This window comes from Scardinius erythrophthalmus (genome assembly GCF_964197995.2).
Source record: "Scardinius erythrophthalmus genome assembly, chromosome: 16".
NCBI lineage: Eukaryota > Metazoa > Chordata > Actinopteri > Cypriniformes > Leuciscidae > Scardinius > Scardinius erythrophthalmus.
In genome coordinates, this window is record NC_138236.1 from 35990170 (window position 1) to 36017846 (window position 27677).

Consider the following 27677-nt stretch of genomic DNA (forward strand, 5'->3'; position numbering starts at 1 on the left):
AACAGTTAAACGGTTCATGATCTGAAAAGGTTAAATGGTCCTGAAAAACACACCGTTTTACTGTTTGCGGTAAAGAATGTGCGCATTGGAAACGAAAGGGAAGCGAATTTTATCTAGTGGAAACTTTTGGTACTGCGCCGAAACAAAATCTCACTGAAAGCTCATTGAGATATCATGCTCAAATTTGGAACACAGCTTGTTTAGATTTAAGGCTTTGATTTTGTCACAGTTTTAGAATAAAAAAATTAAGAAAATATATATTTCATACACAAATAGTATTTTTGTGCATTTTTCACAATAATAAAATTCAACTTTATGGCAATCTGCCAAGTGTTGTTTTTTTTAAAAGAGACCAAACTTAAGTCTGTGCTCCAAAGCATTCAAGATTTATGACAGTTTAAGTTGGAAATTTCATTTTCAGGTCTATATATGCTCAAAAAGTGATTAATAATAATAAATGAATCATAACTAGTCCATAAATGTAATTTAATCACAAAAAATCTAAAATCTAAAAATGAAAAATATGAAATAAAAATTTAACTAAAATATATTAGGCTACATTAATTTCATTGAAATAAAAAAATAAAATTAAAAAATCTGTCATTTTTGATAGCCATGTAAGCAGCACCAGATTAACGATTAGTATATAGCCTAACGCTTCTCAGATCAGACCTTCTTATATAATCAAATTGAATGATATTTTATCTGGGTGTTACACATTGTACAATTTTATAACGTTTGTTAATACTACTGATTAAAAAGGCAAAGTGTTATCAGAATGAATTGGCAGGTTGTTTAGTTCATCCAGTGGACAGAAGATCAAGATAAAAAGTTTAACAGCGGTGCAAAGAGTAAAATGATATTAAATATTTCGGCTTATAAAAGGCCACTAGGAGTCTGTGGTGTGGTTTCAGCAGGTTCAACATTTTCTGTAAATGTGTAATATTTTAAATACCTTATAAATCATCATTTATGCATGAAAACTTTTGTGCACAGGTTTTATACACAAATATGAGTACCCGAACATCTCATTTTGTGGTCTATAAGAGAATGTCATGTTTTAAACGACAATGTGCATTTGTAATTAAAATGTTAAAAGTATATTTAAAAAAAAAAATTACTTGCAGATAATATAATATTAATGAAATAAATTGGGCCCTCTTTTAATATTTAGCATTTTGTGCTATAACAACTAAATCAGTCCATTTATTACCTAAAATAACACATTGGCTGATGCCTCATCATCGAACACATGCTAAACTTTAAAGTAAATTTTAAGTCATTATGTTTTAATAATCTTTTGTCATGTTTTACAAATGACACTTATTTTATTTTGATGTGTTGACTAACATACTAAAGCACATTTAAAGTACTTGATTATAATTTTAATAATATTGATATTGTAAGAATTGATTTTCCTGCTAAGACAAAAGCTGAGATAAAACTCACCAGAAGATCGCAAAGAAAGAGCACAGGACATTGTCTCGTCCAAACTTGTCTCCTTCCTTATCTCTGCATCCCCTCTCCCTCCTCAAGTCACTAAAAGTTCTCTGAGATTGTCTATATATCACATATATGATGTATCTTGTCAATCTATTGTTTTTCCTTTTCATGTTTGGTATCATTTTAAATGTCTCAGTGCGATTGGTAAAATGGTCTTACTTTCATTGCAGTCATTGGTATTATGAGAAAGATTGAAAACTTGGGGGAATTCTGTCCTCCTCTTTGGGTGGTGTCTCTTCAAGATATCTGATAATTCTCTCCTTTCCCCCGAAACCAGGTGTTTTCAGGTGGTACATGAATTGACCCAAAATAACTCTCAAATATTTGTAGCCTACAACCCTTTTGTTCTGGTCTGTATGGAAGCTTGTTTCCGCCACAAAAAAAAAAAAAATAAATAAATAATTGCGACTTTTTATCTCACAATTGCGAATTTACATCTCGCAATTCTGACTTTATTTCTCAGAATTGCGAGATATAAAGTCAGAATTGCGTGAAATAAAGTCGCAATTGCGTGTTTTAAAGTCAGAATTGCGAGATATAAAGTCAGAATTGCGTGAAATAAAGTCACAATTGCGTGTTATAAAGTCAGAATTCTGACTTTTTTTCTCGCAGTTGCGACTTTATATCACGCAATTCTGACTTTATATCTCAGAATTCTGACTTTATATCACGCGATTGGGAGATATAAAGTCAGAATTGCATGATATAAAGTCGCAATTGTGTGATATAAAGTCAGAATTCTGAGATATAAAGTCAGAATTGCGTGATATAAAGTCGCAATTGCGAGAAAAAAAGTCAGAATTCTGACTTTATAAGACGCAATTGTGACTTTATTTCACGCAATTCTGACTTTATATCGCGCAATTCTGACTTTATATCTCAGAATTCTGACTTTATTTCACGCAATTCTGACTTTATATCGCGCAATTCTGACTTTATATCTCAGAATTCTGACTTTATTTCACGCAATTCTGACTTTATATCGCGCAATTCTGACTTTATATCTCAGAATTCTGACTTTATTTCACGCAATTCTGACTTTATATCTCGCAATTCTGAGAAATAAAGTCAGAATTGCGAGATGTAAACCCGCAATTGTGAGATAAAAAGTCGCAATTATCTTTTAAAATGTTTTATTCAGCTTCCATAGGTCTGGGTATTTAAGGGTAGGTGACATAGCAGACTGGGGGAACCTGTAACCAGGAAAACCCCCACACACTGCGGTGTCAGTGTTTTCCCCAAGTCTTACACTTGGAACACACTCACACAACACTGCATGTCTCTGTCAGGAATGCATTGCTTACTCTTAGAGTCATCTTTGAGTAATTGATGTCATGTATTTATTATTTCTGAATTGGCTTTTAATCATTTACCTGTGTAATTGGCATGATACATTTTTACATGACAAATAAAATGTTATATTTGAATTCTGAAATCATTATTCGTAGTAGATTAATGTGTAGTCTGGTGTTTCCGCAAAACCAGTCCAGGATAGATCAAACCGAAGGCACTAATGAATGGAGCATGGAACACGTCATTAAGGAGACCTTCCGATTTCTGACTATCACTGACTTAATCACGTTGCATCTTGCGACTATTAAAATACACCTTTTGTTATGAGTAAGCATAGGGCGACCACTTATGGGTAAACTAGTTTGCACTTGTAGTGGATTTTTCCCTAAACCTGATACTCTGGCTCTCTGCGTCTTCCCGACAACTGGCCGAGTCTCTTAATAAAATCTGGCGTCTTCAAATCAACACCCATAGCGTCTTCCAATCGACACTTAATAACCTTTATACTCTAGCTCTCTGCGTCTTCCGTCCCAAGAGGATCTCAGACAAATTCCAATGAGAAAATCCCACAGTACACAAGAATACAACAGTTTTTATAGTATAGAGGTATGGCAATTATGTCATGCTGCATTACATAATTTCCCCACTATTTGATTGGTTCTTCATATGCAAACCCCTCTGTTTCTAGGTAAAGCAAACTTTGTTGTAATGATGACTTCATTTGTTAATCACAAGATTCTAACAGACTGTCTACTTTCACGCACAAGTTTTCCATTGGTTTCGTACAGTACATCATGTTCAAATGTTAGATGTTAGATAAGGTTAGATGTTAGAAACATGGTTAGTTTAATATACAGTTTAAAATTTCCACTACACACTGCATCATTTCAGAACTGGCTAGGTTTGTGATCGTGAGCGCACATTCGCGACGTGACGTCTCAAAGCGATACCGGGTCCATAACGAATGAATAATTGAAAATATGGGATAATCAGGCCAGACTAATCAAAGATCTAAATTAAATCATAATCAATATTTATGATTATTTTCTAATAAGAAACATGATCTAAATTTGATTATCATTTGAAATTGGAGTCAGATTAAGCATAGTAGAGCTAAAGTAATACTGAAATTAAATTATAATAAATTAAGTGAACTTCACTGGAGCGGTGAAAAGACCGTTGGACTCCGTCTTTGGGCCAGTGGGTGGTCTTTACAATATTATTAAAATTATGTTATTACATTTAAAGTTAATACATTTTAAATGTGCTACATTGCAACTTCATCTTAACAAATGTGTTATTACAAATATGAGTACATCACATAATGTCTCATGTATTTTCTGACTGACTTGAGTTCTTGTCCCTGTGTTTTGGTTTGACCTAGTTTCCTTTTTTATCAGTTTTCCCGCATCTTGTTTGTTATTATGGTTCCTGATTAGTCCTCACCTGTCTGTTGTTCTGTTGATTGCCATCAGTGTGTATTTAAGCCCTCAGTTTCTTCAGTCCTTTGTCTTGCATTGATACTGATATTGATATGCTGGTGTGTTACTCTGTTCCCTTGTTCATAAAAATTCTTTGCTTTCATTTCCTTTAGTCTTTTAGATTATATACACAGCAAGTGTGACACATACACGATTCAACAGAAATGACATTAAAGTATATTTTAGCTTACCATAAATGATTGTCGTCAGTGACAAATGTCAGTACACTTTACCCAAAAACAATAGAAGAAATTATGATTATAATTATATTTTTTCAGTAATAATTACTCTTTTTAAAAGTCTCTTGAAGTGTACTTCTTTAAAAGACAGATTGAAAACAAATAACAATTCTTTATTCAGCCTTCAAATAAACATTTCCCCTCCATCTTGTCTGTCCACTGCTCACCGTCGTCATTTCTTGCTCTCTGTTAAGAAAAGAAGAGTGTGAGTTTGTGCATTATCTGACACACGAAAGCAATTTAGAAACCTCCAATATGGCAGAGAATTCAGCTGAACCGTTCAGTTGACCGTCCACCATACCTGTCAACATTTGGGTACATTTGGGGGGTTCAGTTCAACCACATGCGGTTTCATGTCATCTATACGTTACACACACCATCGCCAAATCATAGAAAAAATCAGTTAAGACAGTTTTCATCTTAACAATACACAACAAATCAATATAGGCTACAGAAAAACAGATTTCTAAAATAAGGTCTGTGAGTAGGCTACAGTTTTCTAAACTGAACTGGTGATGTTGTGTAAAATTCAGTTACTGTAAGAAACTGCTCCAGCGGGTGGAGTTTACTGGTACTGAATATTACACATCACTAGCCTACTCCATTAACTGGAACAGATTTTCAATGGAACTGAATATTACATCCAAATATTGTTACGTAATCAATCAGCATATTGTTGTGTAACTTCACCTATTTTTTCAGTACAGTATTATCAAACAGTATTTCACAATTTTATTGCGAAAGAACGCTTTACAAAACAACGATTGCGAAAGCGTGCACGGATTATGAATTTGTTCACTGTTACCGTTGTATGTAGTTTTTTTTTTTCTGTATAGGCCTAGTTCTATTTTGTTAATACATTTTGCATTCTATTTTGGCTTTCTCGGGTGTCCCTATTTTTGTTGTGTCCCTTTTGAGCCACGTACAGGGCGAAACAGGTACGGATTGAAAAACCAAAGCAACTGCACGGTTTACAAATCAGAGCACAGCTGAGACTTTTTCTCTGGTAGCCTACTTTTGGTGTAGGATATTTATTTCCGTCAAGGTCAGACTGAGATGTCAAATGTATTCCCAGGAATGAGTGATGCGCTTTCCGCTTTTAAAGTTTTAGAAAATAAGCCTATATGGCTTGAATGGTTTAAAAGCATTAGCAAGAATAAAAGCGCATCATATAATGTAACGCCATGCAGCCAAAGGATGACAGACAAAAACGGATGCTGCGTTAATTGCGTTAAATATTTACTAAACATGGAGTCTTTTCCCATTTCTACCAGTAATGCTTATTCAACTTCCCGCGTCTACTAACGTTACCTGCGCAGATATCGACGGCACAACTGGGTTGTAGGTTGCCAGGTTGAGCTCACAAATGGGTTGAAATTTGTATGATGTGTTGAGTGCGCGAGTAGGATGGGTTTCATACAAGATCTGGCAACTGGACAACCATGGAATAATATATTGATGTGATCATTCATATAACGACGTTTGGGCCATACAAATAACGGGAGTTTCACGGGAGAAATAACAAAACAGGAGGGGGGCGGGAGATGGGTGTGAAATATGGGAGACTCCCGGGGAAACGGGAATGTTGACAGGTATGCCGTCCACTCACATGATGAAGCAGCACTGAAATTATCCTCTCTTCTCTCCTTCCAGCTGATGATTTTCTGGATGTTCTGGCGTCCAGGATTCTCTATGATCATGTGATACGTCTGCATCATGCCGAGTGCACGGGCAGTGCCCACACACACCTGAGCCTTCTGCAGCTTGGGCACTGATGCCAGATTACATGCAATCTCATATGCACGTTCAAAATGTACACAAGCTCCATCATATTGCTTCTATGTAAACAAATAAGCACAGACACACACTTGTTATAAGAATACTGAGATCTCGACACACTACAAACACTTCTAATGTGCACAAAGGCCCTGTACATCTGTCTAGATAGGCAGCTCACTAGGTTTTAGAGCAGTGACTTCTTAACTCATATGTAGATTTAAGCAATTGCAAAATTCTTAGTTGAAGTTATCAAGCCAAGTTTCTGTCTTACTCTAGAGTTGAGGATAGTTCCTAGACACATGCAGGCTTTCTCGAGGTTTCTGTCCTGTTTGCTGTTTAGAGAAATCTCTGCAAACTTCTCCAAATATTCTGTTGCTTCTGTAAGTTTGCCTTCACTGGAACATACAAACACACTTAAGTCATAGAAAGAAAAGGGGGCCGATTAGTCATTGTAGATTTGTAGATATACACATTCAGCAAGCAAGAACATATAGCTGCAAGCAGCAATTATTAGGGTCCAAGTACCATTAGCCGTTTTTAATTGACTAAATACCAGTGACTAACAAGTCAATCAATTAATCCCACATATTTACAGTACATTCACCATGCAGTTACATACAGGTTTATCACTGTTTATCACTGTTATACTGCCACCTTCTGGCTAAAGTCCATTCCTTATATATACTAGCAGTCAAAAGCATAGGCACTTTCTCATTCTAAATTCTGCTTTCAGTCCCTCCTCTGTTCCTTCTCTGCTAATGTCTCTACTGCTAAAATGACTTACTACCACAACAAAATGAACAATTCCTCTGATTCTCGCATGCTTTTCAAAACCTTCTCCTCTCTTCTTAACCCTCCTCCTCCTCCTCCTCCATCAACCCTAACAGCTGACGACTTTGCCACATTCTTCATAAATAAAACCACCATCAGTGGCCAATTCTTTCACGCCACAATTTGACTCACGCATCTTAACAGTAAACACACACATTCTCCCCTCCTTCTCTCCGCTCTCGGAAGCAGAAGTCTCAAAACTCATCCTTTTTTAATCATCCGCTTGATCCTATCCCCACTCATCTCCTTCAAGCCATTTCTTCTTCAGTTGTACCTGCACTCGTTCACTTCATCAACACCTCTCTTCACACTGGTACTTTTCCCACAGCATTTCAGCAGGATCGGATAACCCCACTGCTTAAGAAACCCAATCTAAATCCAGCACATCTATCTATAAATTACAGAAACGTCTGCCTGTCTGTCAGTCAGTGTGTCTGTATGTCTGTTATTCGCATATCTCAGCCCCAAGAAGGTTGTGGTTTAAAAATAAACATTGTGACATAAACACTCTGTCAGCTACACTGTTTACTTCTGAATATTATTCAAACTGTTTGCTCAAGCGTAGCATTTTTCCGGAGTTCATTGTGTAGCCTGCTCCCTGAATCGTCACTCTTATTCACTTGTGGATGTTAACTGAATCTGTAGGTCAGCTATGCTGTTTACTTCTGTACAGGGCCGGTGCTAGCCATTTGGGTGCCCTAGGTACAAATGCTTGGTGGTACCCTCCCCCTCCCCCCTCCCCCCTCGCGACACGAATGGACCAATTCTACAAATAAATAAATCTCCAGTTAACTGGCAGAGCATTCATTTCGTTCGTTTTTTAAATAAGATACTAGCGCTGAAATGTGTTTTTTTAAATCAAGTGCTCGTTGCCGCCGCGATCAGTGGCACTACGGATACAGAGTTTTCTCGCGTGGCTTGCGCACACACCGCACTGTTTTCACTCGACGTGCGCTTCAATCGCAACGCAACGGATTGAAGCGCGCGTCGAGTGAAAACAACTTGCGAATACTCTCTATTCATTCTGTTGAAATCACAAAACATAATGCAAACGTTTGCTTGTCCCTGCTACAACCACTGATGAACATAATCGTTTTGATGAGAGAAAAAAAACTATACGAGAAAAAAAAAATAGTCGGATTCGAACCCACACCATCTGACACGGCTGGCGAAAGCTCTACCACTGGACCATTGAGATACACGTTAATTTAGTTGGCGGATATATATATTGGGACTGACAACATGTATTAGGCTACATCTCATTAAACGTCAAATTAAACCCCATGTAACCTACTATTTAAATCGATTGCTGGACATCGTAATGTTATTTGCGTCCATCGTCATTGAATTTTGAAATCAGATAGAGCCGGCCAGAGCGCTGCATAATAAGTAGCCATGCCGGCTTATTCAGTGGAAATACACACCGACAATGACAGGCCCCTACTGCGTGCTAGAATCTCCGAAAAACAAGCCGATTTCAAAATCAAAATGTACGCTTTTAAATATACCAATACTGCTATCTCAAACATGCAGAGGCTTCTTCGTGATCTCAACTAACAGATTCTGCAAAAAAAACGAAAATCACCAAAAAAAAAAAAAACGCTTCTTTTTTTCACGACCCAGATTTTTTGGTGCCCCCCCAAGCACTTGGTGCCCTACGCGCAGCGCGTGATGTGCGTGTGCGGAGCGCCGGCCCTGCTTCTGTATATTACAGTACCAGTCAAAAGTTTGGAAACATTACTATTTTTAATGTTTTTGAAAGAAGTCTCTTATGCTCATCAAGCCTGCAGTTAAAAAACAAAACAAAAAAAAAACAAAAACAGTAATATTATGAAATATTATTACAATTTAAAATAATGGTTCTCTTTTTAATATATTTTAAAATGTAATTTATTTTTGTGATGCAAAGCTGAATTTTCATCAGCAAGTACTCCAGTCTTTGGTGTCTTATGATCCTTCAGAAATCATTCTAATATGATGATTTATGATCAGTTATTATCAATGATGGAAACAGTTGTGCTGTTTAATATATTTTTTTGGAATACTTTTTTCAGGATTCATTGATGAGTAAAACTTTAACAGCATTTATTCATAAAAACAGCATTTATTCAAAATAAAAACATTTCTAACAATATAAATCGTTACCATCACCTTTTATCAATTTAACGCATCCTTGTTGAATTAAAGTACTAATTTCTTAAAAAAAAAAAATAGTTATTGTTCCCAAACTTTTGAACGGTAGTGTATATTGTTACAAAATATTTCTATTCTAAATAAATACAGTTCTTTTTAACTTTTTATTCATCAAATAATCCTGAAAAAAGTATCTCAGGTTATAAAAAAAATATTAAGCAGCACAACTGTTTCCAACATTGATCATAAATCAGCATATTAGAATGATTTCTGAAGGATCATAAGACACCAAAGACTGGAGTACTTGCTGATGAAAATTCAGCTTTGCATCACAAAAATAAATTACATTTTAAAGTATATTAAAAAAGAGAACCATTATTTTAAATTGTAATAATATTTAATAATATTACTGTTTTTTTTTTTAACTGCAGGCTTGATGAGCATAAGAGACTTCTTTCAAAAACATTAAAAATAGTAACGTTTCCAAACTTTTGACTGGTAATGTATATATATATATATATAAATTACGGGAACGTCTTTCTGTGTGTGTGTGTGTGTGTGTGTGTGTGTGTGTTATTCGCATATCACTCAAACCGTTAGTCCGATGGATTTCAAAATTGACAGGTGTCTTGCTACGGGCACAAGTAAGTGCAGTGCCAAGTTTGACGTTGTTTGGATTAGAAATGCAAAATATATAGTTAAATATATATCGGTAAAAGATGCACACACTGGCTTTTGCCGCTCTAGCCGCTGGCCACTCCCCCTCTCACACACACACTGAGTGAGCACAGCTGGCCACTCCCCCTCTCACACACACACACACTGAGTGAGCACATCTGGCCACTCCCCCTCTCACACACACACTGAGTGAGCACAGCTGGCCACTCCCCCTCTCACACACACACACACTGAGTGAGCACAGCTGGCCACTCCCCCTCTCACACACACACTGAGTGAGCACAGCTGGCCACTCCCCCTCTCACACACACACACACTGAGTGAGCACAGCTGGCCACTCCCCCTCTTACACACACACTGAGTGAGCACAGCTGGCCACTCCCCCTCTTACACACACACACTGAGTGAGCACAGCTGGCCACTCCCCCTCTCACACACACACTGAGTGAGCACAGCTGGCCACTCCCCCTCTCACACACACACACTGAGTGAGCACAGCTGGCCACTCCCCCTCTCACACACACACTGAGTGAGCACAGCTGGCCACTCCCCCTCTCACACACACACTGAGTGAGCACAGCTGGCCACTCCCCCTCTTACACACACACACTGAGTGAGCACAGCTGGCCACTCCCCCTCTCACACACACACTGAGTGAGCACAGCTGGCCACTCCCCCTCTCACACACACACTGAGTGAGCACAGCCCAGGACCAGAGACAGAGAGGGTCGAAGAAAGCAGTGGAGCTTAAGTAGCGTTTTCTCGGAGTTCACTGTGTCTCCTGCTCCCTGAATCGTGTAGTTCAATTTTCCACATTTATTGTATGTCATTATGTCAGTATCAGTATTTGCTTTCTACCATGCACAAATAAAAATGTCCCTGAACTTTTGCTGTGTAATTGTAACAATAAGCACTCAAACACACCAAACCAACAATTACTAAAAACACACACAAAAACTGATTTTGCACGGGCACTTTGCACTGCTCCCTGAATCGACACGCTTATTCATTTGTGGATGTTAACTGAATATGTTAGTCAGCTATGCTGTTTACTTCTGAATATTATATTTCATTCTGGTGCGCTTAACGTTATCGCTACTGTGTAATAGTAGCCTATGCTATTCACCAACTAAACATATCCTATTCAATGCGTTCACAGTCTCTTTCACGGGCATCATTTGTAGTAGCCTATTCACAAACTGTTTGCTCAAGCGTAGCGTTTTCTCGGAGTTCACCGTGTGCTTTCTACCATGCACAAATAAAAATGTCACTGAACTTTTGCTGTGTAATTGTAACAATGAGCACTCAAACACACCAAACCAACAATTACTAAAAACACACAAAAACTGATTTTGCACGGGCATTTTGCACTAGTCTAGAAAATTACAGACCGGTATCCCTTCTTCCATTCATAGCTAAAACACTTGAACGAGTTGTCTTCAACCAAGTCTCTATCTTTCTCACACAGAACAACCTCCTGAACAACAACCAGTCTGGTTTCAAAAGCGGTCACTCAACTGAGACTGCCCTGCTCTCGGTTACTGAAGCTCTGAGACTGGGAAGAGCAGCTTCTAAATCCTCAGTTCTCATCCTGCTGGATCTGTCTGCTGCGTTTGACACAGTTAACCACCAGATCCTCCCATCAATCCTCAAGACAAAGGGCATTTCAGGAACTGCAATCCAATGTCTATTTATAAAAAAAATCAATAAAAAAACACCTTGCTACGTGTCCTGTGTTAGACTAACTGGGACTGAGCACATGCATATTACTCCGCGAGCACATGCATATTACTGCTCTATTGTTCGTTTGATTGCTTCTATTGCTCTCCTCATTCGTAAGTCGCATATATACATGGATTTTGCTGACAGCACAATCAACACCATTTTTGAACAAGGAGGGACATCACAACTCTGAACAGCAGCAGATACATTTACATTTTAGATACAAACACATTTGTATTTTTACAGTACATTTATTTTTGTAGAAATGTGTTACATGTACACTGAAAATTATTGTCAAGGAAGAACATTAGGATAATGTGTAAGAAGATACTGGAGTACTGTATGTGTTAGATAAATAACCAAAAGTGCATGTAAAAATGAACAAGCAACTGAGAATCTTCAGTTTACATGTAACACATTGATGCAAAAATAAATGTACTGTATAAATACAAATGTTCAATTTCTTTTTGTGTACAACAGTATTGACTTTTCTCAATCAATTTTTACCTACTGTCTGAATCTGTATTTAAAATGCTCAGACAAAACATTCTTGTATTGTATAGAAAGCAGTTAGTGTCAACAAAAAAGTAGGAAAAAACCCCATGAAATTTGCATAACAAATATTTCCATGGTGGGAAAACATCTAAACATTCTGACCAGTGTGGCTCAGGCGATGACAAAAACACTTTTTATTTTGGTGCCATTGGCCAATTTATTGACACAATAAATAGGTTTTGAAGCATGAATTAAATGTTTTGGGTGAGTTACTACATTCAATACTACGTTCTGATGTTCAAGCAAATAGTTGTGACAATTGCACTTATAGTTTAGAGCAGGGGTTCCCAAACTTTTTCATTCTAAGACCCACCTAGGCAAGTATAATCAATCTCAAGATCCACTGGTGCTACCAACTTTCTCAGTTAAAAAAAAAAACTTAAAAAAACATGTATGTTCTTTAATGTTTGATTATAATTTTACCGTCTTCACATAGGCATGGGAAATAAGATTGTATCAATAATAATAATAATGCCACTGATGATTCTGATTATCGATCCGATTCTTAAACGATTCTCTTATCGATTCTTGATAGCACTGTGTGGAAAAATGTAGTCATATGCTTTTCAAAAAAACAAGGGGTTTTATTTATTTTAAAGCTTAAGCTTGAGTAAGCAAACTGTACTTTTTATGTAATTTATGTAATAAATAGAACCTTATTGTAAAGTGTTACTGATTAGTTATACACCGATTCAGACGTCTCCTGAGTTCACTGTTGGAAAGATCAGTTGTTTTAACCATTCATTAAAATTAATCGTTCAAAGGAGTCATTAGTTCGCGAATTGGACGTGTCGTGCGCGTTTTGTGATTATCCCAGCAGTTAGGACATGGACATCCAAGATTTGTGTCAACACAGAAAACATTTCATCACTGGATAGTTTTTTTCGTTTAATAAAAGTGTTGTTTTATGTCAGCTGAATGTCTGGGACGCTTTTCAGAGAAGATAAGGCAACAACTTATTTAGCACAATTCACACCCAGCGGTAATTAAGGAAAAAAAAATCTCTGAATGCTCCACATGAAACTTTGGTCTTCTGACCTTTTACCACCGTGTCGATTTATTTTGATTAATATGTGCGAGGGAGAGAGAGCAAGACAGCGCTTAGTTTGGAGACGGTGAAGTCTTGTTTACACTTTCGCCTGGCTCCGAAGAGAGAGAGAGAGCGCGCGCGCCACCGAGTCTCTCTCTCTCTGATCGTTCTTTCAGTTAAACATGCACTGTGACTCTGTCACAAGCGCAGCAGTTCATCTACATTACTCACCGATCAAATAGGACTTTGGCGGGCGCTAAAACTCACTTAAGAGTCGTTTGGTCATTAATCGGACTGGTTTTGTTTCACTCATCGTAACTTAAATTTAGCTGCAGCTAAGTGCCTTTGTGCGACCCACCTTTTCTCACTGTGTGACCCACAAGTGGGTCGCGACCCACAGTTTGAAAACCACTGGTTTAGAGAATGTTAAGACTGTTTTGAAAAAATGATTTAAAAAACAGAGCACTACCAGAACAATTCACTGGCCAGGGGTATTGATCTCAAAGTTTAAATCAGGCAAAAAAAAAAATTGTAGTTAATAATATTTATTTATTTAAATATAATATGATGGACATTATTTTGGATAAGACAGATATGTTGACTGGAGCATGCACCAGTGAATCTGGATGCGGCACTCTTAACAAAATGGAGAAGTACATAATCAAATTCATGAATATTACATAATTTTAACACTATTAAAAATACATACTGAGTTACTGAAACAATCGTTGTCAGAATACACTTGTCTGTCAACATGTTTAATATTTACGATCAGAAATCCTGATGTGTGGGGGGAACCCCGAGGACAAACGCAGGCACGTTCTGGAGATTTTCACGTGAAACAAAACAATATCCAATCAGAAAGCGAGATGATGGAAGACACGGTCATTCTCTCACTCACACACACATACACACACACACACACACACACACACACACACACACACACTTGCACACAACTTTTTCTAAAGAGACAATAAATCCAATAAAGAATTTTCTGTATAAAAGGTTATATATAATGGTGGGAACAATGTTTTTTTTCACGTGAATTTTTTGTGAAAATCATTCCAAACACTATCATCGCAATCTCTTCCTGCATATCGTCCGCCATGCTTATTCTGAAGTCTCGCGGGATTTTGCGAGATTTCCTATGTTCACAGTCGAGACTCTGGTTGAAAATCTGTTTGTGTGTGGTGTGCTGTATTTGTCACATCATGGCACACCACACACTATAGGAGCAAAACGCTTAAATCTAGGATTTTTTGTCCTCATGTTTGTGGTCTATCACATTTTGAAAATCTTATAAGATGTAAAAAAATCTTTTGGTGTGTACCCAGCATAAGCTCGGATATTCCTCTGTCAATGTGAGTCGTATGTCATTGAAAAAGCGACAGTGGCGAAAAACACAATGGAGGACAAAGTCTCAACCCAATGTTTTGCTGAGCTTTAAAGATGGTGCGGAAAGCAAAAACTTGTATTATCATTTTATCTACATCCATTGCAAATCACAACATTTTTACTTCCTTTTCAGCCTAAGCTTTTCCGGATCGGTGCATCTACCTTGGGTTGTTGTATAGTGTAAATGCAGATATCAGAGTTGAGTTACTTTTAAAAGAAGATGTAAGCTGGTTAGTCAACTAATCGGAATTGGGCATCAAGACCTGCAGTGTAAATGAGGCCTGGTCATGAAATATAATCACTAAAGTCCACATATCTAATTGTCTGCTTTGTCACATTCCTCATTTAGGAAGTTTCACATTATACCATTTACATTTCTGCATTCGACTTTTATCCACTGCAAATTTAATCCCATTCTATGTATACAGTAGCATGGAAATCCAGACCTAAATCTAAAAGATTAATGGTCTGGCATTGACTAATGAAAATCGCCCAGCTCGATGGGCGGCACCAAGCGTGCATTTGAAAATCTCACTGTACGCAACTGGATAACACGACGACCAATCACAACAATAAACCCCAGCTACCAGCGGAGCTAACTGGATTAGACTCTTACCGTATCCGGTCGGCAAAACAGCAAAAACGTCCTTCTAGCAAAGGAATGATTCGAGCGGCATCTTCTGTTCCTGCTTTAGATAAAAAGCCAAGTCTAACTTGTTCATTGTAGCGGCCAAAGCCGTTTCAAACAACTGGTGTTCATCCATAGCCATCTTGCAATGTTTACTAATGACTTCGACGTCGCAGCGCTGTCGTCTTCTGTTTAGCTCGCCTCTGGCCCGCCTATATCAGATAACCCGATGTGATTGGTGCAGCTCGGATACAAGGGCATGTTTAATGAGCATCATTACTCGACACCAGAGTAACTCGCTGAGCAAATTCAACTTGTGCTCTCGCGAGAACTCTGGATTACCAGGATATGTATACAGTACTTGCATTGTGTGATTGTGTATATATGACTACATATGAAAGTGTGTGCATCTACCTCTCCAGAGATTTGGCAATGGCTTCAAATGCTCTTCCCAGGCTGTCTGTATTTTCAAGTGCTGTGGAGATCTCAATACACACACTAAAAAGCTGACACAAGCAACAAAAACCTCAAAGATCAAATAATTCAGAGTGAAAAGACAGAGTTTGTGAGTGCTGTAGTCTATACGGACCTGTTTAGCAGTCTTCTGGTCTCCTGTGCTCTGATAGGCCAGGCCCAGTCGATAGGCTGCCTCTCCTTCTGATCCTCGGTCTCCCGCTAGAAGTCAGCAGGAATCGAAACAAAGGGTGTGAGTGAGTCAACTGTACTTTAAGGGACATGTGCTTTTATTGCTGGAGGTCTGAAGTGGCTGTATTGTTGGTTGAAGTGGAAATTAGTGCTGCTGTCCCAACATTATTCTGGACTGCACAACTGGCCAAACTTTTGATATAAAACACGTCATTCTAATTTTATGAAAATTCAGAAGGAGGAGTGAAGTGGGTGTGCATACACTCTTTAGCCATCTCATAGGCCTTGCTGAACATCTTAATCGCGTCTGCATAGTGTTGGTCCCGAAGCAGTGTCTGTGCCAGCAGTGTATAGACCCTCTGGAGCTCCTCACATGAGCTTGAGTGATGCATGCGCCCGCTGGTGTCCTGCCATGCCCGGCCCATGGTCAGGTGGTAAAAGGCCTCATAATGCTCTCGTGCCGGCTCAAGCTGACCTGCAACACACATGCACAGCACTGCTACAGTTAATCAGTAAACCATTTGAGAATCGTCAGTAATTTTTTATGCCTAACATTTCCTCTCTTTTTCTTCTGTTTGGGTGAATTTTTCTCTCCACAATCAAAAGTAAGACATAAGAAACTATATTTAGTCTATCTTAGGATCAGAAAGATTTGTTTGCAGTGTGACTTGTAATATTATGTTCATAACAATTTTGGGAATTCGGGAACCAAAAATAAAACTTGCTTATTTTAGTCCTTATGGACAGACGGACAGACAGACAGACAGACAGACAGACAGACAGATGTATAGATAGATAGATAAATAGATAGAACTTGCACTTTGAAACATTTTTTAAAGTTTGCATTCTAAGGCCTTAAAAACGCCTTTGTCGTGTAAATGAACAGCCAGAAAGCACTAAAAGTTTTCTGTTTTCAGTTAAAAAAACGGCCCCTAAATTAACAAGTAATGATTTTTGGACAATCACTTTCTTCTAGAGCTGCTGTACAGCCAAAACAATCTTTGTTGCATTCATTTCCTGTTATCACTGTAAAGCTGCTTCACTGTGTTATCACTGTAAACAATCTGCATTGTAAAAAGCGCTATATAAATAAAGGTGACTTGACTGCCATATATTGAAGGACTGTTGTGTGTTACCCTTCTCTAAATACACTTGGCCCATGTGTAAGTTGGCCTCAGCCTCTCTTTTGCCAGAGTCCATTTTGAATTTGCGAGCTGAATGGAGGGCCAGCTGAAAGAAATGATGCTTCAGCCATTCGTCCTCCGGCTCAGTGAAAAACCGGGCCAAAAACAAGTGGTCCTCGTACGCCTCTGCATACTGTCCTAGAGCAGGAAAGACAGAGATGCAGATGATTTTATAAAATATCCATCTTTTATAGGGGAAGAGAGCCAATGTACATTTACTGATTATATATATTTAGACATAAGCATGCTCAAGATGATATCTAATATGGTATTTTAGCAAAAGTAACAACTGTTACATACTGTTTAGTTGTAACTACTGTTGTAAAGTTAAGAAGATTGAGTAAACTCCCAGCTGTCATCAGAATTTTTTATTTTTTTTTAGAATAGGCCTATATAAAGTAGGCCTACATCTGATTGAATAAGCCTTTAATGTCATTTAATACCCCTAAATCAAATGCCTCTTTAAAATTATGCATCACATTAATTTGTACATTAAATGAATAACAGTGACTGAACAATCAAATTACATAATCAAAGAAACAGGCTACATTTCAAAATACTGGCTATATATATATATATATATATATATATAAACATTCAGAATGACCACTCAAATATAGGTTATGTTTGCAAAGATGTTCCAGATGTTTGCAAAGATGATTTTTTATTATTAAATTTAGAAATCTATATTACAAAACAGTAACAACTCAACCTAATGATCCGTAATTACCGGCTCTTTCTGCGGTCTCAGCCCGGGTGAGGTGGTGTTGTATTGTCTGTAGTTTGTGTGGATGTTCCTCCGCATCCTTCCAGCGCTGCAGAAGCGCAAACAGCTCCGCAAACGAGCGGTGAAAGCCCTCGCGCAACACCACCACACACACATTCTGACGCAAAGGCTTCCTGAATCTCAAGAGATATGGCAAACGTGAAATCATGAATGAATGTTTACAGAAAATGAGGGAAATTTACAAAAAAATGTTTATTGAAACTTGAAAGGTTGCAGGGTAGGTATAGCTTGAGAGAAGAATTAAACTTTAAAAAGCTTAAAATAAGAACAACTGTTTGTTCAATTGTGAGTGTGGGTTATAACTAGATGTACCGCATCGCGGTACAAAATATGACCGCCGCTCAGGCCTGCACTGGCTTTCCACAAAAATAAATGACGTTGAGTAATTTGGCTGTATTGCATGTTTATGTATATACCTAAAAAAAGTAGTAGTATGTGCATGTCTGTCTGTGTGTGTGTGTGTGTGTGTGTGTGTGTGTGTGTATGTGTGTGTGTTTGTGTATGTGTGTGTCTTTGTATGTGTGTGTCTGTGCGTGTATGTATGTGTGCGTACATGTGTGCGCGTGTGTGTTTGTGTGTGTGTGTCTGTGCATGTGGATTTGTATGTGTGTGTATGGGTGTGTGTGTGTCTGTGCGTGTGGATGTCAGTGTGTGTGCATGCTTGTGTTTGTTTGTATTCCTGCATGTGTGTGTGTGACAGTATCATCCTAAACCAGCAACCCTTCGCTCAACAGCACCATCTACAGGCCGATGAGTGTACAGTCACTAAATGTGCACATAAATGAATTTATTTTATACCCCCCCATGGATGAAATTCTACGAAACTTAGCAGAGGATACCCCCAGAGGATGTCAAGTTAATCATACACATGAAATATGGTGCAGTTCTGAACATCTCCACTGAAGATAGGGGCGATTAAAGCAGAATAATATTGCATTTTCATTTTTTATGGGAGGGGCGCAAATCACAAATGAGTGATTATGGGCTAGGTTGATGTGGGCCCTTAAGAGCAACATACCATAACAATTTCTTCATCCTCAGTGCCACGGTTCAGGTAGTTATTTAGGAAAAACTGCATTTTTGGGTTTGGGGGGGGGGGGGGGAATTTTTCCTTAGAAGTCTAGTGGGGCTACATGCCCACCAAATTTCATGTTCCCCGGTGTTTCGGTGTCCCTGGTATCGTTGACGAAAAATTTACGGGGGCCCCAGCGCAGGGGGGGAAGTGGCCCCCGGGGACCAAACGAATTTTTTCCGTAAATGTCTAGTAGACCAACATACCATAAAAATGTCTTCATCCTCGGTGCCACGGTTCAGGTAGTTATTTAGGAAAAACTGCATTTTTTTGGGTTTGGGGGGGCCCAGCGCGGGGGGGGAGTGGCCCCCGGGGACCAAACGAAATTTTTCCGTAGAAGTGTAGTGGGGCTACATGCCCACCAAATTTCATGTTCCCCGGTGTTTCGGTGTCCCTGGTATCGTTGACGAAAAATTTACGGGGGCCCCAGCGCGGGGGGGAAAGTGGCCCTCGGGGACCAAACAAAATTTTTCCGTAAAAGTCTAATAGACCAACATACCATAAAAATTTCTACATCCTCGTAGCCACGGTTCAGGTAGTTATTTAGGAAAAACTGCATTTTTTTGGGTTTGGGGGGGCCCAGCGCGGGGGGGGGGAGTGGCCCCCGGAGACCAAACGAAAATTTTCCTTAGAAGTCTAGTGGGGCTACATGCCCACCAAATTTCATGTTCCTCGGTGCTTTCGGTGTCCCTGGTATCGTTGTCGAAAAATTTACGGGGGCCCCAGCGCAGGGGGGGAAGTGGCCCCCGGGGACCAAACGAAATTTTTCCGTAAAAGTCTAGTAGACCAACATACCATAAAAATTTCTTCATCCTCGGTGCCACGGTTCAGTTAGTTATTTAGGAAAAACTGCATTTTTTGGGGTTTGGGGGGGCCCAGCGCGGGGGGGGAGTGGCCCCCGGGGACCAAACGAAATTTTTCCTTAGAAGTCTAGTGGGGCTACATGCCCACCAAATTTCATGTTCCCCGGTGCTTCGGTGTCCCTGGTATCGTTGCCGAAAAATTTACGGGGGCCCCAGCGCGGGGGGGGAGTGGCCCCCAGGGACCAAACGAAATTTTTCCGTAAAAGTCTATTAGACCAACATACCATAAAAATTTCTTCATCCTCGGTGCCACGGTTCAGGTAGTTATTTAGGAAAAACTGCATTTTTTTGGGTTTGGGGGGGCCCAGCGCGGGGGGGGGAGTGGCCCCCGGGGACCAAACGAAATTTTTCCTTAGAAGTCTAGTGGGGCTACATGCCCACCAAATTTCATGTTCCCTAGTGCTTCGGTGTCCCTGGTATCGTTGACGAAAAATTCAGTAAGGTGACGAAAAAAAAAAAAAAAAAAACTTTGACAATCCCTATATGACCGCTTTCGCTAGCTACGCTAGCGGCGGTCATAATAATACTGATTGCATTGGGATATGTGAATATAGAGTGAAGGGTTGTTTGGTGCAAAATGTAAAAGTTTGGTTGGTGTTAACAATTACGATTGTTATCTTTCTATGAATATAAAATTAGAGAGAGAGAGAGAGAGAGAGAGAGAGAGAGAGAGAGAGAGAGAGAGAGAGAGCGAGCGAGAGAGAGAGAACATACAATTATGACGTGATAAATAGCCATGATTATGACTATGAAATAAAAGTCAAAATTATGACAAAAAGTCATAGCCTAATAATGAGTCATAATTATGAGATTAAAAAGTCAACATTATGACTTTCTATGTCTTCTGACTTTTTATGTCATAAGACTTTGTCAGGTTCCGACATTTATTACATTTTCAGTACTTTTTTATGTCTTAATTGTGAATGTCTTAATTGTGAATACGTCTTAATTGTGAATGTCTTAATTGTGAATACGTCTTAAAGGAACACTCCACCATTTTTTTAAATAGGGTTTATTCACATTCTTTCCTAGATAGGTGGGTAAATGCATTTTTGTCTCAGTGCATGCATTGTTTTAGTTTGACAGGGTCGGCGCTAGCTTAGCTTAGCACAATGAATGGAATCCTTTGTTGCCAGCTAGCATGTCCTGAGTAAAAGTGATAAAAACAAAACAAAAAAAACACCTAATTACTTCTTGTGGCCTGCGTTTTCACGAGTACAAATAGCAATGCAGATTAACACTAGGTGATTTCCTAGGCAGATATTGACTTGGGACTATATTAGGAGGAAGCACAGGCGAAGCACAGCTACTTAGGCGAAGCACTGCTACTTGGGCGCAGAGATATTACGCAACACATGAAATCACACGACTTCCGTCAACATACCGGCGTGCAACGAGTCAAAACACAGAAGAAGAAGAACAACAAGCGTGATCTGCACCGAGTGTCTTCACTTTTGGATTGTTTATTTTGAGAAGTTACAGCAACAGTTACAGCAAACATGGTAATTACTTGCATAGCAAAAGGTTGTGAGAACAAACAAAGGACATACACGAATGTAATGTTTCACAGAATTCCATCGAATGTGGAACTGAGAAATAAATGGCTAAGTTAGCTGATCTGGAGATCTGTACTTCAACGCCTCTCTACAAAATCAAACAGTATCGTGTTTGCGAAGAGCATTTTGCACCGGAGGACTAAGTTACTTTGAAAAAATGGAATATGGGTCCAGAAAGACGGTACTATGTCTGAAACATACGGCCATCCCATCTCATCTATTTTCAAAGCACAGGCAGAACAAAGTGCACATGTAAGTTGTCTTTTATTACTCTTCCTTATGTTAATCTGTGTCTTTATTCGGTTGTAAGATAGATGCTGAGAAGCTGTATATAGACTATGGTTCAAATAACGTTAGCCTCCTCTAGTATAACCTCTTGTTGAATTCAACCTGTTTAGCATGGACAACCAAACTAAAATAAAAATCGCTGTTATCGTTACCTGTAAAATTAAATGACTGAGGGCTAATTTAGCTATATTTCTCTCACCGAGTTAGCCTGGTTCTTTTGACTCAGGAGTTTTAGTATAACTACTAGAGAGGAGAAGGCTACAAGCAGTTTACTATACATGTGTCATGTTTAAAATAATCACATACTCTGTGGACAGCTGTCCATTTGGTCCATTCGGCGTGGGGCGTTTTTTCCAGTTCACTTTATCACGGACACTCTATTTCAGTCGGCATATTTCCCTAATAGCCAAAATAGCCAGGCAGCTACTATTCACGCCAGTATGTTGATGGAAGTCATGGGATTTCATGTGTTGCGTGATATCTCTGCGCCCAAGTAGCAGTGCTTCGCCTAAGTAGCAGTGCTTCGCCTAAGTAGCAGTGCTTCGCCTGTGCTTCCCCCTAATATAGTCAATATCTGCCTAGGAAATCACCTAGTGTTAATCTGCATCGCTATTTGTACTCGTTGTGAATACGCAGGTCGCAAGAAGTAATTACGTGTTTTTTTTTTGTTTGTTTTTTTGATCACTTTTACTCAGGACATGCTAGCTGGCAACAAAGGATTCCATTCATTGTGCTAAGCTAAGCTAGCGCCGACACTGTCAAACTAAAACAATGCATGCACTGAGACAAAAATGCATTTGCCCACCTATCTAAATGTAGGAAAGAATGTGAATAAACCCTATTTCAAAAAACGGCGGAGTGTTCCTTTAATTGTGAAATTGTTAATTCTCATAATTTCGACTTTTCGTCTCATAAATATAACTTAGTATGTCATAATTTCGATGATCTAATTTCGATTTACTAAATTATTTTTATTTATTTTTCATGTGGCGGAAATGGGCTTCTATAACACACATGACTTCTTACTTCATATTAGAAATAAGGTAAAGAAATATCTTTTAAACTCATTCACCGATTTTATCCAGCTAATCATTTACAACTTTTTTTTTAAAGATATAAATTTAAACTGTACTTTCTGAAATAATTATCACAGAACCACCTTGCATTTATTTTGGCATTGTACTTTTTCTGTTATACTGTGGGGTAAGGTACAGAACTTTATTAATATATTCAGTGTTCAAAACCTGTCTCTCTCTTATGGGAAAATGCACTCTTTGGTTTCACAGATTATCCTGAAGAAGATGAAAAATGCTTTTATTTCATTAATTAACTTATACTTTTGACCAAATTATACATATATTGATAAATGCAAGTTTACCAATCAGAAACCCAATTTTATGAGTTTGTTGATTGAAGTAAGGCTGTATGTAAACAGTATTAGAGAGTATCTGAATAAGAAAGCTGTCCAGACTTTAAAAATCTGTGAGCTTTACAAAATATTTATTTTAGATTTGTATACCCGAATGCAGCTTTATTCTGATGTTTATATTATTATCCAATGGCACCCTTTTCTTTATTATATTTTGTATTGTATGCATAAGGTTTAATACTTGTATTTGTACAAAATGTATGTTGCTTGAATAAAAAAATAAATAAATTAAAGCATTACTGTGCAATCTCGTGCTCGGTGAGGATCTGTGTTTTCTCTTCAGCAGGATCGATGGGATTCTCCTTCATCCATTCCCGGAAGGACCTAAACTTAATAAAAAAAAAAAGTCTGCATCTCGTTGGAAGTCAAAACGTGTCAAGTCAGTGAAGTTTCTGAGTTTATAATCAGAGCTTAACGTTACTTGGATGTTGGTGTTTTCCTGTGTTTATGTGGATTATGAATGTCTGGGAGGAGAGGAGTCCTCGAGCCGCGAGCCACTGCTGAAGACATGCTGCGGTTTACTATCTATTACATATGTGAAAACAAGTTCTAATTAAGTTACTTACATTCCGCTAATGGCAGTTAACAACAATTCTGTGATAACAAATTATTTAAAACAGACACGAGTAAGTTCACTACGAAAAGTTAGCTGCGATTTACCTCTGTCAGATTTGTGACTTCTGTAACTTGTTAACGTGAACAGAAAGGAGTTCCATTGCCATGGCGACCAAACTGAATACTTCCGCTCAACTGTCTGTCTCTCATTTTTATTTTGTGAGGAAAAATTTAGGACTAAGCATAATTAGAACAATTTATTGAAACCACAATGTACTTTATAATTCCCTGACATTGATTTCCAGGTTCCTCATGAGCATTAGAATCCTGAAAATAATAATTTATTCTTCTAATTAAAATTACATAATACACTTAAATAATAACTAAATGTGAAATAATATAGCCTATCTGCCTATAGTTCTAAACATTTTCAGAAAAGCACTAAATAAATGTTTACAAAAGATGGAATGATTTGTGGTCGTTAAATGTAAGCGTAAACACAGAAATGTATAGGCTACAGTATATTATTTCATAACCATAACCGGGCTCAACTTTGTATCCATAAATCTTTAAACTTCTCTTATTATAGAAGTGCATCCACATTTTCATGAGCCACATTAACAATTTTGGAACTTGCCCCTGGTTACCACACGGGGTCGCTGTATACTCAGTAATGCGTGTATGTTTATTCAACTTTTAATAATAATAATAAAAATATATATATATATATATATATATATATATTCGTCGTTGTTACTGTATGTCTCAGTAATATATCATTAATAGTTATAATGTATAATTATATTAATTAGCATGCCATAGTAATTATATATAACTATATCCGCACTCGTACCGGATGTCTTTACTCTTGTGGCGCGCAGCCAGGAGACTGACTGGAATATTTACCTCAGAATTGACCTCATGTTTATTTCTGCTTATTCAGGTAGAGGAAGTACACAAACACACATATGAATGATTAATAGTTAATAGTGTCATCATATATGTTTAAATTACTAGCCTACATACATATAACGTTATACGTTTTTTTTTTATTATGGTGCCATTAACAGGCTAATTGGCTTGCTAATTTTTGAGTCAACAAGACTAACAATTCTTGTTCTTAAGGTGTTGCCACCTAAAACGTGGTGTTATTAAATATTCAAATTGTATTAGAGATGTTTTTATGTCGATGTGAAACCAAGCAATACCTGTATGGCAGTGATTTTAACTACAATTGCCTACAACAACAACACTAAGCAACACAATATAGTGATTTTAATGTATCTTTATTAATCTTCTAAAGTCATTAATTACAGTTATGTTTTGTATCACAGCTGGACAGGACACCGACATGTTTCAGCGTTTCTGAAAAACATAAGACTTGGTAAGTTTGTTTAATTCCTAGGAATCGAAACGACTTTTTCAATGAATAAGTTAAAATTTTCTGATCCAGTTTTTTTTTTTACATTTGTCTGGATTTGTAATCCAGACCAATTTCTTTTCAGGTAAAGTGAGCCATCTGGTCTGGTAAAGTGGGCCATCCCTGATTTATCAAAAATTATTCTGTATCATAATTAAAAACACATGATTTATTAACACATATTAACAAACATTTTCCACAACACATTTAACAAACCCAAAAGCATGAGTAAAATTAATCCGTTCACTCAATGCATGTGTAAAATTCAAAACATCTGATAGAACATGTTTTTTTGACATCAAATTTGATGAAATCTGAGTATCAGAATATTTAGAAATCAGACTATGGATGAAAATGAACTCTACAGCATATTAAAAGGGGACTACAACACATGCAACTACAAATAGGCTAACAGAAATTCAATAAGAGGAACATTTAAAATGGTAACCATATTGTAAAACTTTTTTCTGTCTGTTTTCTCTAAACTCTTTAAATGAACTTAAATTGTGTCCATATTTTAAAGCGTTAGATATTCTGCATCTACATTTTGCTCCTCTTATCCTTTCTTCACTGTAAAGATTGAACTTAATGCCACATCTTATTTTCTGCTCTTTCTTTTCTTTCTTTCATCTCTGACTTGAATTTCCTAATGACACACTCATTTCTGTTTCCTAAAAAAGTAGATTATACATGTCAGGAGGGGGGGGGGGGGGTTGGTTGGTTCTTTGGGGGAAATTGACAGACACTATCTATCTATCTATCTATCTATCTATCTATCTATCTATCTATCTATCTATCTGTCACATTAATTGGTTGTCTGGGAGGGTAATGCTTTGTAAAAGTTAACATAAAACACAAATGTTTAAAAAAAAGTTAACAAGATATCTCTTTAAAAAAAAACATATTTAAATCTTTTTAAAATTGACTTTTGCAAATAACCTTTGTTAAATTTATAGAAGTATTTGTTAATATTAATGGACCAGAGCTTAAATAGTTTTATTTTTTAACTAACAACTAAAAAAAGATTTATAAATACTAACAAATATATTGCTCATTCATTGTTCGTTAATGTTAGTTAATACATTTATATGACAAACAAATTTTAAATGGGCTTTTTTTGTGAGAAGCTTTTATTTCTATGATGCATTTATTGGAGAGAATAATCCTGTCAGACGCAGCACTGCTGTGAACGCGCGTTCACGTTTAAACACAATTTAAACAATGTATTATAATTATTCAATGCATTACTTCTATAAAATTATATATTAAGTTGCTCAAGCAAGTGGTAAAATATTTAACCATGTATTTATATTAAAATCTTTTGCATTTCAATTTTAATACAATAAATCTTGCATGTCACAAAGAACTTGTTTTTCCACCTCCACGAATGTCATTATGTCGCCTTGTTGAGGTAAATTGTAGTTTTCCTTGCTTTACCCCGGTCTTAAAATGAAAAAAGTAGTATCTAATTAAATAAATGTATGGTATAAATACATACATTTTATTTAATTAATCGCACTTATGGTGAAATGACTACATTTTCAGGTCAATCTGTGTTCATTTTGACCACGAAACATGCGCTGTCACTTTAATTCAGCGTTTGCAGCACAGCAAAAATCATAGACAGTATATTAAAAACGGCAAAAATAGACTCGGTGTGGAAACGATCGCTGCACTGTTGTATACCAGAGCCCGTGTATACGCACCGCAACTGGAACGGATCGATCATCGACGGACTGCATCCGCGTGCAGTGTGAAAGCACTGTTAACATGGGTACGGAAAACAAAACTCACCGCATACACACTGCAAACGAAATATGTGTGAAACGGGCGTTAGACTTGGAGCCGGAGAGCTACTCCAGCTGCTACTCGCAGTAGAGTGATTGTTGCCATCTTCAGTTCAGCGACATATTTCCCGCCGCGCGCTCTCTGTCCGCTAGTGCTCTGTATTTGACGCAAGTGTTTGTTTGTGTGTGAGTGTGCGCACGTGCGCACTCATTGGGATAATTGTAAACGCGCAAACACAGACAGAAAAGACATGCCATCGTGGAAATAAGATAAATAACATATTACTTAAGGGCTATTTAGTTTTAATTTTGGCCCACTTTACCTGCATTCACCCTAACTGTAAAATTTAAAGGCAGGGTAGGTGATTATTATTATTTTTTTTAAATTGGTTGATTTTTTATTTTTTGGGGGGGTTGAAAGTCTCTTCACATCCTGATAGTTATCCTGACAATCACTTAGTTAAATGGTCTAAATGTATCGTCTGTGGAAGGCATAGGACCATAAAATGTTCGTCCAATCATTGCATTCTGTCACCGAGCACCGCAACAGAAACAGCAGCCACCTTTTACAGTTCCTCCTGAACCAAAACACTGAGCTTATGCTGTGTTCACGACATACTGTAATTTGAAAGAGATGGAAACCTGTGACGTTATACTCGAAGCGGTTCATGACTCGAATTTATGCGTTTCAATGGCAACACTATCAACGCCGAAATGAATCTGCAGCAGTCAGATGGTACAGGTTAGTGCTCTTTTAGTTCTTTATGTTCATTATTATTGTAATGTTATGTACTTTGAGACATGAGGTAGTTTAACGCCGT

At 37.8% G+C, this 27677-nt stretch overlaps 1 protein-coding gene across 1 annotated transcript; it reads right to left on the bottom strand.

Annotated features, from left to right (window-relative positions):
- Nucleotides 1-4610: 4610 nt before the first annotated feature.
- ttc29 (tetratricopeptide repeat domain 29) lies at nt 4611-23412 on the bottom strand. The gene is made up of 9 exons (XM_081387936.1): nt 23335-23412; nt 17830-18005; nt 17052-17237; nt 16178-16390; nt 15860-15945; nt 15685-15776; nt 6567-6690; nt 6126-6354; nt 4611-4702 (listed from the first exon to the last, which is right to left on the bottom strand). Coding segments are annotated over exons 1-9 (1176 nt in total). The 5' UTR covers nt 23403-23412; the 3' UTR covers nt 4611-4700.
- Nucleotides 23413-27677: the final 4265 nt, after the last annotated feature.

Coding starts and splice junctions, on each gene's coding strand:
- ttc29 (XM_081387936.1), bottom strand. CDS start 23,402: ATGAAGGAGAATCCCATCGATCCTGCTGAAGAGAAAACACAGATCCTC. Junction 18,006..23,334: donor ACCGAGCACGAGATTGCACA/GTAATGCTTTAA, acceptor ATATCTCTTGAG/ATTCAGGAAGCCTTTGCGTC. Junction 6,691..15,684: donor ATTGCCAAATCTCTGGAGAG/GTAGATGCACAC, acceptor TGTATGTTCCAG/TGAAGGCAAACTTACAGAAG.